Source organism: Galeopterus variegatus, unplaced genomic scaffold (genome assembly GCF_000696425.1).
Source record: "Galeopterus variegatus unplaced genomic scaffold, G_variegatus-3.0.2 Scaffold6688, whole genome shotgun sequence".
NCBI lineage: Eukaryota > Metazoa > Chordata > Mammalia > Dermoptera > Cynocephalidae > Galeopterus > Galeopterus variegatus.
Genome location: NW_007732799.1, coordinates 80,534 through 93,776, shown reverse-complemented (window position 1 = coordinate 93,776; position 13,243 = coordinate 80,534). Strand labels below are relative to the sequence as shown.

Below are 13,243 nucleotides of genomic sequence, written 5' to 3'. Positions count from 1 at the left end.
AAGAAACTAGACATGAAGGCTCATAGAAAACTTTCTCGAAGTGCCACATCAGCTGCCGCTGAAGGAAAAAAGGGAGTAAGCTAGACAAGTTGAGGTGCAAGGGTAGGCAGAAGGAGAAGTACTGCAGGCAGAAGGAACAATATAGTGTCTGTGCTAGAAGTTGAACATGGTTGAATCTAGAGGGAAAAGAGAGTAGTGTGAGATGAGGCTAGTGAGCTAAACAAGCACCTATTTCATTATTTTTCTGTTTGTGCTAAAAGAATCGGGAAGAGATTGAAGGATTTTATGGTATGAATGATATGACCTAGTCAGACTAGTTTTTGTTTTTGTTTTTGTTTTTTTTTAAGAATAGTGTTTTTGAAAGAATACTTTAACTGCAGTGAAGAAAATGAAAGTGAAGCAAGAATGGATATAGGGAGACCAGAGACTATTAAAGTAATTTAGAGAAGAGCTGTAGTAATATGTGCTAGAATGGTAGAAGTAGAGATGGAGAAAAAAGCACATATTTGAGATGTGTTTGAGATGAACACAAACATCAAAATAATTAATATGGTCTCTTCTTCACTCACTAACCTCATGTGATCCAATCTCTTTCACTTTGTAGATTCAATCATGCTCAGCTTCTAGTTCTATGCTCTTTTCTGCTTCACAGCAGAGATGGTATATTTGAGAGGTAGAATTATCATGACTTGAAGATAAATAAATTAATTGGATGGAGGAGGTAAGACAGAGGGAGGAGTCAAAGATAGCACCCAGATTTCTTAATTGAACTGAATGAATGAATGGTGTTACCATTTATTAAGATAGAGTTTACTGTTGGAGTTAGAGATGTCTGCAGGACATACAGGTGAAGATGTTCAGTATAGCTTCCAGATCGAAAATTTGATTAACTAGTCTTCCAAAACACTTCCTTGTTTGCATTCTGGAAAGGTAAGATAGATCCTATTATTTCCAGCATTTTCCAAGCTGAATCCAAAGGCAGATGGGGGAACCTTTATTTATGCAGTTACTTAAGGCATTACATCTGCGGCCCTTCAGTGTTTTTCTCTCTCGTTTATAGCCCATTCGTAACCAAATTGTGATTACATGTATATTCTTGCCTGGATGTTACCAATTATAATTTTTTTTCTTCCTAGATAGTACTGACTGCTAAAATAGACTCTTTTTAAAAAAAAAAAAAATTTACAAACAATAAAAGTCACCTTCTGTGAATTTTGATAACCACCTCCACAGTCAAGGTATAAAGCAGTATTATTGTCCTCCTCAAAAGTTCACCATATCTTTTGGTAATCAACATCTCCCTGACCCGAACCCTCAACCCTTGGCAACCACTGATCCATTTTGAGTTAATTTTTATATAGGATGTGAAATATGGATTGAGGTTTATTCTTTTGCATGTGGGTATTTATCGAATTGCCTTTGTACCCTAGTTAAATACTAATTGACCGTGTATGTGTGGGTCTGTTTCTAAACTTTCTATTCTGTTCCATTGATCCATGTATCTATCCTTTCTCCAATACTGTAGCTTTATACTATTGGTTATCAAGTAGAGTGAGTTCTCCAGCTTTATGCTTCTAACACTTGACTATTCTGCTTCCTTTGCCTTTCATTATAAATTTTAAAGTCATCTTGTTGCTTTCTCAAAAAAACATACTGGACTTTTATTGGAATTATGTTGAATCTATTGATCAATTTGAGGAGAGTTGACATCTTAACAGTATTGAACCTTCCAATTCATGAACATGATATATGTATTAGTCCATCTCTGTTGCTTACAACAGAAATACCTGAAACTGGGTAATTTGTAAAGAAACAATATTTATTGCTTATAGTTGCAGAGGTTGGGAAGTCCACAGTCTGGGGCATATCTTGTGAGGGCCTTGTTGGTGATGGCTCTGCAGCGATGCAGGGTATCACATGGCAAATGGCTTGAGCAAGAAAGAGCTAACCTGCTCATTCCCTCTCCTTAAAAAGCTATCCTTGAAAATCACGCCCATTACCATTCATTAAACCATCAACCCATTACTCCATGATTGGATCTATCTGTTCACTAGGGCAGGGTGAATCTAATCACCACCTAAAGGCCCCACCTTCCAGTTACCATAATAGAATTTCCCACCTTCTTAACACTCACAGTGAGGATTAAATTTCTAGCACATGAACCTTTGGGGGACACGTTTAACCCTTAACAGTAGATCTCTCAATTTATTTAGATCTTTTTTGATTGTTTCATCAGTGTTTTGTAGTTTTCAGCATACAAATCTTGCACATATTTTGTAAGATTTATTTATATGTACTTAATGACTTTTGGTGCTGTTGTATATTTTACTGTTTTATATTTCACTTTCCTATTGTTCATTGCTAGTATATAGAAATACTGTTGACTTTTGTATATTGACCTTATATCCATTGACAAGTTACTTTGCTAAGCTTACTTAGTAGTACTAGTACTTTTTTGTAGATTAGGTGAAATGGTGTCCCAGACTTATTTAAAGCCAAAAATAATGTCTATTCCCACCAGCCAGCTTGGAAAGCTTCATAGTTCACAGGGCAGCACTGAGAGTACTAAGTAAGGTCTTAGCCTCAGTAATGAGGGGGAAATTAACCCTAGACTAATTGCTACTTTGATCTCAACTACCAAGGCTTAAAACCAAAACCTGAAAAGATTAAACTATTTCCAAGTATGTTAGCCACATCCCAGAATAAAACTCAAAAATATACTAAGAATTATAAAAATACCCAACACCCATCAAGGTAGAATTCACAGTGTCTGGCATTTGAAATTACTGGGCATGTAAAGAAACAGGAAAATACAAGTCATAATGAGGAAAAAAAAATCAGTCCATTGAAACTGACTCATAAATGGCACAGATGATAGAATTAGTAGACAAGGAAATTTAAAGTTATAATTATATTCCATGTGTTCAGGAAGCTAGAGGAAATATTGAACACGGTAAGTAGAAATACATAAGTCAAAAAGAGGCAATTGAACATCCAGAGGTTAAAATTGCATTGTCTGAAGTGAAGCATACTCTAGATGAGATTAACAGCAGAATAGGCATGGTAGAAGAAACGATTAGTTTCCAAATCAAACCAGAGAAAAAAGACTGAAAAATTAATCTAACATGTATTCATTTAGTTTAAGTAGCATATAATTATATGTATAATCCAAATATATGTACAGTTGGAGTCCTGGAAGAAGCAGGGGTGGAGGGAGTAAAGAAAAAAATATTTTGTGTGTGTGCTCATGCTTACATTTTATTATAGTGGAAGGACACAAATTAAAATTAGCAAAGAGAAGAGGAGCAAAGGGCAGAGTCTAGGAGAGACCAGGCATGAGCTTCCATTTCTCATCTTAGAGTGGAGTTATGAAACAGCACTTACTTCTCCTAGTAATGATGTGTAGCAACATGCACACAGTATTGTTAACCAGGGAAGCTTGCCTAAGCCTTGGTGTCTAAGGTTTTTATTGGGAGTTAGTTGTGTGGGTGTGGCTGAAAGCCCATGACTTTAGTTTCCAGCCCTTAGAGGTCAAGCTGATACCATGTGGCCCAAGGTCTCATTATAAATCATATTTTTAGTATAGACTATCTGATGTGGCCCAAGACCCCTGGGTAGACAAAGACACTCTTATCAGTCAGGATATTTCAAGAGCTCAGAGGAACTTCTCAGGAGCTTCGCAAGGGCCAGACCTGTTTTTGGACAATGTTAATCCCTTACTGCACACAGGCCTATCTTCATGTGACTGCCCATGGCAAGAGTTGATCACTCTTGCTGGTTTAGCTCATTGTCTACGTAGATTTCATATGAAGTCTGGTAGCCCTGATGAACCTGGAGAATCTGGGGACTTTGTTCTCTATAGTGCTATATCCATTGTTATCCCAGCACCATTTTGTAACCTCTGGGGTCAAGAATGTATCTCAATCAGTATTTCATACTATCCTGTTACTATAGCAACACACACAATTTAACATTGACTTCAAGACATCCCTGTTAAAAAAAAATAATAATCCCGTGGCCATCTTTCCATAATGCAGGCTGCAACTTCCCACCCAGTTCCTCTACTGCCTTCCTGGTGGGAGCAAAATCAAAGTCTCCCATTTTCAGCTCTCTTCTGTCCCCACCACCAAAGTTTAGCTCCAGGCCAAATTCTGCTTATTCAGTCATTTTGCTGATCTTTTCCTCAAAATCCTTAAACATATTTATAATTCCTATTTTAATGTCCTTAACTATCAACTCTAACATCTGGGTCATCCATAGGTCTGTTACTAGTGATGCTTTTTCTCTTGATTATAGGTCACATTTTCCTTCTTCCTATTGATCCTATGATAATTGGGCTTTGGCTTTGTTAGAGAAGATTTATTTTGCTTTTGCCCTTACTCTTGGGGTAAACTAAACCATGGCTCCTGTGTATATAATTTATATACACACAAATGTGTGTTTATGTGCATGTGTATAATATATAATCATTACATACCTGCATATATGTGTGTTTGTATATATATAAAATACATACATGTGTGTGTTTGTGTGTATATATTACATATGTACACATGTGTGCTTGTGCGTATATTATATAATATATACGTGTGTTTGTGTGTATGTGTAACATATATCATGTGTTAAATACGAATGTGCGCATAAGTATGTGTGTGATATGTTATAAACTATGTAATTCAAGTTCTGGAACATGAGGAGAGAGAAAGAGAATGAGGGCTGGGGAAGTTCGACTTAATAAGGTCTGAAATTTTCCCAAATTTGGTGAAAAACATCAACCTATAGATCTTAAAATCCAAAAAGCTCTGCAAACTTCGAACAGGGTAAATATAAAGAAAAACACACCCAAGCAGATCATAGTCATTGTCAAACTGCTAAAACCAAAGATAAGAAATTTTAAAAGGAAGCAAAGATAAAACAGTAAGAATGATGGCTATTTTCTCATTTTTAAGAAAACTGTAGGTCAGAAGACAATAAAATGACATCATTAAAGTGCTGAAAGAAAGGGAATATGGTACATGTATTGTATATTAATTATATAACATTTGTGGTGCGGACTAGGTCAGCATCCCATAATCAAGTGCTTATGTGAGATAAAAAAAAAGACTATAAATAGCCCCATTTCAGTTCAGGTCAGGTTTTGCTGCCAGATGACTTTTGGTGCCAAAAGTATTTTTAAAATGATCCTTTTGGCTTCAGAGCATTTTGGATTTCACAATTGTAGGAAAAGGGTTTGCGAACCCATCTCACTTGTCAGGAGAAAAATCGGCAATATGTATTTTTAAATGTTTATACCCTTTGAAGCAGGGACTCACTAGAATTTGCCCAATGGAAATAATCAAGCTTGTGTGCCAAGTGTTACTACAAGGATGCTTATTAACAACATTTTTAATAATTAGTAAGAAATAGAAACAACCTAAATGTCCCAATAGCCCACAGTTGGTTAAATTAGTTATGGTATATCTATGCAATGAGTGAACTGCTTTGTAGCCATGAAAAACCACATTGTAAAAGAATGTTGATATGGTGAAATAAATATTCATAACATGCAACATAAAAACAGTGTGATTCCAAATGTTAATAGTAGTTATTGCTGTGTGGTTGAATTGTGATTTTTATTTGCTTTGTTTGCTCTTTTATATTTTCTAAATTTCTGTCGGTGAACACATATTCCTTTCATAATCAGAAAAATTAAGACTTGTTTTTTAAAAAAAGCAAGGTGTGATAAAGAGAGTATTTCTATTGCTTTTAAACTTCAGCTCAGATTGCTTCTCTAAGTCAGGAATCATTTTATTAACAAAGATCACAAAAGTTCAGCATGAGTAAGGCCATAGCTTAGTATATCATTCCTATCCCCAGATCTAGTGTCTGCACACCTGTACTTAAAGTGTCTCTTTTAAACTGCACTGCCAGAGGCATTTTCAGAAGGAATCCTGTTGAGTGAAAAAATAAGGCCTTTCATGAAGGAAGCTGAGCCAGTGCTATTGCCACTTCAAATACTCCCTGACTTAATCTCCAGAGAACAGCCTTCTCAGATAAATTGTCTACCACACCATCTAGTTGTTGGCTTGTTTTAAAGAAGTCTGCAGATTCTTTCATGAGGTCATTTTTTAAACCTTCAATATCTACGTTTCTTTGAAAATCTGTTTTCTCTTTTTGTAAAAGAGCATACCAGGAGTTAAAATTGTATCATTTTAGCTACATCATACATCTGGAGTGAATTCCTGAGTATTAACGTCATTGTATGTTACAGCAAAGGCCGTCAAGTCTAATTTTTGCAGACCTGCTAAATCTGAAAGGGCAGTCTGGCCAGCTAGCAGTTTTGATCCTTGAGCTGAGATGTGTTTTCTGAAGTTATCTTAAAGTCAAGGGGAAAAGCAAAAATTTTAAGCCTGCAACGTGGTCCTACTTGAATAGCAGTACAACAGTAACAGGAAATATCTTCATCATCTGTACTGTCTGCTCTTAAAATTAGACTATTAGAGTTGGAAGAGGCTTGAGATCTTAAGTGTAATTGCATATCATTCTAGACAGATAGTAGCTAATATCTATTGAACTACTTATAGTAATAGTTATATTTTCTTTATAAATGAATGTCAATATTCTGATTTCATATGGTAGTCTCTGTAATACCATGAGGACTTGGAATTTTCATTGTGGAAAGATATTTGATGACAAATTCAATATCTTTAATAGGTATAGGATTCATTTTTTAAGTTCTGTTTTTTAAGGAATGTGTTCTTTTCACTTAAGTTGACAAATTTATTAGCATAATATTGTTATAATAGGCTCTTGTTATCTTTTAAATGTAAGTGATATAACAATATATCCTCTTTTATTGCTAATATTAGTAATTTATATTCTCTATTTCTTGATCAATCTCAGTAGCAGCTTATCAGTTTTGTTGATCTTTTCAAAGAACCAACTTTTGGCTTTGTTAATTTTCTCTGTTATTTTTTTTTAATTTCTATTTTATTGATTTCTGCCCCTTATTATTTCCTTCCTTCTACAGAGTATGATTTTACTTTGATCTTTCTAGTTTCTTAAATTGGAAACTTAGGTTATTTTATACCTTTTATATATTACAATATAGCATATAAAGCTATAAATTTCTTTCTGACCACTGTTTTAGCTGCATCCTATAAATTTCTTTAAATGCTTTATTGAGATAATAATTGATATAAAATAAACTGCACATATATAAAGTGTACAAATTTGACATTTGTATACATCCACAAATCCATTACCACAATCGAGATAATGATCCTATCACCACCAAAAATTTGCTCAGTTTCTCCCTCCAGTTTCTAGGCAACCACTGATTAGCTTTCTATCATGGTAGATTAGTTTGCATTTTCCAGAATTTTAGATAAATGGAACCATAAAGTATGTATACTCTTTTATTTGACTTCTTTCAGTATAATTATTTGGGATTCGTCCATATTATTGTATCAAGAGCCTATTCCTTCTTAGTGCTGAGTAGTGTTTTATGTATAACCATAATTTGTTTAACATTTCACCTGTTGTAGACATTAAAATTTTTCTAGTTTTTGGCTACTATAGATAAAGCTTTTGTGAAGATTTGCATACAAGTCTTTGTATGGACATATACTTTTATTTCCCTTGGTATTTACCTGAGAATGGAATGGCTGAGCCATATGACACATGTATGTTTATCATTTTAAGAAACTGCCAAATTATTTTCCAAAGTGGTCCTACTATTTTACCTTCCTACCAGCAAGCAATATATGAAGGCTTCAGTTTCTCCATATCCTTGGTATAGTCAGTCATCTTAGTTTCTGCTATTCTTATAGGTGTGTAATGGTATTTCATTGTGGTTTTAATTTGCATTTCCTGAATGACTAATGATGTTGAGCATCTTTTCATATACTTATTGCCCATCTGTTTATCTTCTTTGGAGAAATGTGTGTCTATTCAAATCCTTTGCTCATTTTTTAATCAAGTTGTTTGTTTTTTTGTTGTTGACTTTGAAGAGTTCTCTATATATTCTGGATATGGATCCCTTATCAGAAATATCATTTGTAAATATTTTCTCCAGTTCTGTGGGTTGCCTTTTTACTCTATTGATAATGTCCTTTAATACACAAAAGTTTATAATTTTGATGAAGTCTAATTTGTCTAATTTTTTATTTTTGTTTCTTGTGCCTTTGATTTCATATCTAAAAAATCATTGCCGGGCCGGCCCGGTGGCGCACTGGATAGTGCGCCGCTTGGGAAGTGCGGCGGCGCTCCCGCCTGAGGGTTCGGATCCCACATACAGACCGGTTCCCGCTCACTGGCTGAGCGAGGCGCGGGAGCAACACCGAGGGTTGCGATCCCGTTGCCGGTCCCGGTCCAGTACGGGGGCAACACTGAGGGTTGCGATCCGTTGCCGGACACGGAAAAAGACAAAAAAAAAAGAAAAAAAAATCATTGCCAAATCCAGTGTCATGAAACTTTCCCCCTATGTATTCTTTTAAGAGTTTTATAATTGTAGCTCTTAGATGTCGGTCTTTAATCTACTCTGAGTTAATTTTTGTGTGTGGTGTAAGGTAAGGGTCCAGCTTCATTTTTTGCATGTGGATATCCAGTTTTCCCAGCACCATTTGTTGAAGAAAGAACATTGTCCTTTGCCTATTGAGTGATCTTGGCACCCTTGTCAAAAATCATTTGACAGTATATGTGAATGTTTATTTCTGGGTTCTCTATGCCATTGGTCTGTATGTCTGTCTTTATACCAGTGCCACACTGTTTTGATTACTGAAGCTTTGTAATAAGTTTTGAAACCAGGAAGTGTGAGACCTCAACTTTGTTCTTTTTCAAAATTATTCTGGCTATTCACAGTCCCCTGAGATTCCATATAAATTTTAGAATGTATTTTTCTATTTCTGCAAAAAACATCATTGGGATGTTGATAGGGATTGTATTGAATCTATAAATTGTTTTGGGTAGTATTGATATCTTAACAATATTAAGACTTCCAGTCCATAAACATGGGATATATTTCCATTTGTTTGTTGTCTTTAATACCTTTCAGCAATGTTTTGTAGTTTTCAATGCACAAGTCTTTTGCCTCCTTGGTTAAGTTTATTCCCATTTTATTTATTTGTTTATTTTTTGATACTATGGTAAATGGAATTGTCTTAATTTCCTTTTCTGATTGCTCATTGTTAGTATATACAAACACAACTGATTTTTATGTGTTGATTTTGTATCCTGCTACTTCTCTGAATTACTTATTAGTTCTAATCACTCTTTGTTATTTGTTTTTGTGGAATCTTTATGGTGTTCTACATATAAGATCATGTCATCTATAAACAGATAATTTTAATTTTTTCCTTTCCAATTTGAATGACTTTTATTTCCTTTTTTTGCCTAATTGCTCTCGTTAGAACTTTCAATATTATGTTGAATAGAAGTGATCAAAGTAGGCATCCTCATCTTGTTTTGATCTTAGAGGAAAAGCTTTCAGTTTTTCACCATTGAGTATGATGTTAGCTGTGGGTTTTTAATATATGGACTTTTTATGTTGAGGTAGTTAACTTCTTGTCCTAGTTCCTTGGGTGTTTTTATCATGAAAGGGTGTTGAATTTTGTCATGTAATTTCTTTTCACCAGTTGAGATGATCATGTAATTTTTTTCCTTCATTCTGTTAATGGTGGTATATTACATTGATTGATTTTCATATGTTGAACCATCCTTGCTTTAGAGGAATAAATCCCACTTTGTCATTATATATAAAATATGCTGTTGAATTTGGTTTGTGAGCATTTCGTTGGAGATTTTTGTATCAATATTTATAAAGGATATTAGTCTATAGTTTTCTTGTAGTGTCTTTGTCTGGCTTTGGTATCAGGATGATGCTGACCTCATAGAATGAGTTAGGAAGTGATTCCTCCTGTTCAATTTTTGGGAAGAATTTGAAAAGGATTGATACTAATTCTTCAAATATTTGATAGAATTCACTTGTGAAACTATCTGGTTCTGGACTTTTTTTCTTTGGGAAGTTTTTTTTTTTTTTTTTTTTTTCCTTCCTTTTTGTCTTTTTTACTGACAGGTAACGAGATCGCAACCCTTGGTGTCGCGCCCATACCGGGGACCGGCAACAGGATCGCAACCCTCGGTGTTGCGCCCGCACTGCGCTCAGCCAGTGAGCGGGAACCGGTCTCCACATGGGATCCGAACCCTCGGCGGGAGCGCCGCCGCGCTCCCAAGCGGCGCACTCTCCAGTGCGCCACCTGGCCGGCCCATCTTTGGGAAGTTTTTGATTACTAATTCAATCTCCTTAATAATAATAGGCCTATTTAGATTTTCTGTTTCTTTGTGATTTAATCAGGGTAGGTTGTCTGTTTCTAGGACCTAATTTCCTTTTGATTTCTTCTTTGATCTATGGGTTCTTTTAAAGTTACTTAGTTCCCAAATATTTGGCAATTTTTCCAGCAATCTAATCCACGTGCACTTGAAAAGAATATGTATTCTGCTTTGTTGGATATAGTGTCCTATAAATATCCATCCGATCAAGTTAGTTGATTGTGTTGTATAAGTCTTCTACATCTTTTCCAATTTGTCTACTTGTTCTCTCATTTATTGAGTTTGGAAAACTCTGACTGTAAAATCTATTTCTCCTTATAGTTTTTGCACCATGTATTTTTAAGCTATCAGGTGCATAGACATTTAGGATTGTTATCTTCTCCTAATGAATTGATCCCTTTATTATTATGAAATGATCTTTATCCCTGGTAATAGTCTTTGCTCTGAAATCTAGTGCTGTCATGGTATATCTTTCCCATCCTTTTTCCTCTTAACCTATTTGTGTCTTTATATTTAAAGTGTGTTTCTTTTAGACAGCATATAGTTGGGTCTTGCTCATTCATCTAATCTGACACTTTCTGTCTTTTAACCCTTCAAATATCTGAAGATATTCCTGTACCATTAGTCTTTTTTTTCTTTGACTAAACGTTCTTTTATTATGGTTTGATTGATATTTTTTTCTAAATCCTTCAAACTCTTCTGTGCATACTTTGCCTTAAAAGGGATATTACATCACAAAGGATTCTTTGAGTTGTCCTCTGATATGCTGATGTTGCTTATTGCTTCAGTTGATTGACATTATCACTAAAGATCTATATCTGTTTAGTTCCTCACCATTTGGTTAAAACCAATTTGGACCATCTATTCCACTTTTCTTACCCTAATTATATTTTTGTCTTGGCTAACAACTGACTTTTTGATCTCCAGAAGAATTTCAATAGGACTTAACACAAAATCTATTAATTGTTCCTCTGAAAATGTCTGTTTTAGCTCAGTCACACCAATTCAAATTTAATTATTTTGAATGTGGGTCAAATAAAACTAGACTGTAACTGAAAGGATATTAAGATGTTTACCTTTTTTCCAGGTGAAAATGTCTCCATCATCTCATCAATCCAAAGGTGATCCTGCTGCTAAGAAGGTGAGTGAGTTTTAAAGGCAAAAACCCAATTCTTCCTTCTTTGTGTTCATTCTCCTCTGTTGAACAAAATGACAGTGATTTTTAGGCATCTTGATGCTGTCCAAGGTTCGTTCTGATTGGATACTTTAATGACATATTGCTAGGACTGGTTGGCTCTTCCAGAGAAGCCAAGTAGCATCTTGGGCCCAGTATTGGTCTCCTGGCAACTAAGGACTGTCAGTTTTCTAGAATTTCTATCCTCTATACCAGACATGGTATCCTGGTATCAGTGAGTGGTAGCAGATGAAAGATATTCTGAGGAAAACTATATAGTTTTTCTTAATAAATGTGGTTTCTCTCTAGATAGCTGTGCCTAGGAAACTTTCCTGAGAAAGTAACATTTCAGCACATACCACATAAGATCTTCATTCAATACTAGTAGAACTCTCATCTGTGCCACTTCAGTTCCTGACTGTAAACTTTGTAGCACAAAGGTAGGGTGTGTGTGAGCCTTTCACCTTAGCTATGCTCAGATGATGTCAAGAGAACCACTAAAATCCTTTTCTTTGTCCAGCTGCAACAGTGCAGCTGAAATATGGTAAACACACTGACATTTTTGCTGCATTTTCTTTTACCATTTTTCTTTCTCTGATAGTTGAAGTGTTTTCTTTCCTTGCCCTTTTTTACAATTTCAGCCAGCATCCATGTCAGCAAAGGATTGTAGAACAAAAAATAACAACTTGCTGGCTCTGATGAGCAGGTTTGATTTTCAAAGCAGTGTGCCAAACTGGGTCCCTTTCTCTGCCTTCAGAATCCCCTGAGACTTTTTCAAAAACAAAAAGAATTAAAAAAAAAAGTCATCTGATAAGCCCTATACCATGCTGCACATGAAAATCTCTTTCACTGTTGTCAAAGCAGCAAGGGCAAGCAAGACTGAGGTGATGATTGTTGTTACTCAGAACCATCAGACTGTAATGGGAGGAGCAAGAAGGAGCCTAAGTCACTTTAGTCTCATGCAGTAAACAAATGAGGAAAGGGGAATCCAGATGGGAATTTTTTGCTTAAGCTCTCCAGTATTAGCTATGGCACACACTTCTAAAGCAGTTTTTAATCACTGCTTTAGATACAGTGTGCTTTGGATACTACCAAACTTGAGTTTAAATGTTTACTCTTCTTCTTATTTAGCTGAATGACCTTGAATGAGTTTGCCTGTTTCTTCCTGTATAAAATGGTTATGTCGCCTCTCAGAATTGTTCTGAAAATTAAGTGAAATACTGTTTAAGTGCTCAACACTGTGTTTGACACATAGTAAGCATTCAAGCTCTTGTTGACACTAGTTAGTATTAAAGTGCAGCTCTCCCAACTCCTAATCAGATGTTCTCTCACTTCCTTATGCTATGTATGTGTTACTGTCTGTTCAGCAAGTATTTATTTATACAAGATATTGAGCTAAGCAATGGACTACAGAGATGAAAAATGCAATCCTTGTTCTCAAGGACCTCAGCATTTAGTGGGAAAGGTAGACAGGTAAACTGGCAATTACCATACAGCTTGACACATGCCACGGAAGTTGTACAGGGTGCTCCAAGAGCACCAAGGGGAAGCTCCATTTGGAAATGACAAAGCTAATTTAGTGCAACTTTTATGTTCTGTATCATAAAAACCCTAATGAAGAACTTCGAGGAATGGTTAGCTGCTCCCTTACAACTATATTATCAGGTTATAGTGAGAGCAAATTCTGCCATATGTATAGACATTTATTATAGGCATTTAGTTCTCATTTAGAAATAGGTTCATGCAACCTGTTTTTCAAAC

At 35.4% G+C, this 13,243-nt stretch overlaps 1 protein-coding gene across 1 annotated transcript in view; it reads left to right on the top strand.

Moving 5' to 3' along the window:
* Positions 1-13,243, top strand: part of VPS8 (vacuolar protein sorting 8 homolog (S. cerevisiae)) — a 73,118-nt gene that overhangs the window by 27,015 nt on the left and 32,860 nt on the right. Inside the window, exon 6 of the mRNA XM_008591138.1 lies at positions 11,396-11,449. Coding sequence (XP_008589360.1) covers positions 11,396-11,449 — 54 coding nt within the window. The remainder of the gene's footprint in view (positions 1-11,395; positions 11,450-13,243) is intronic.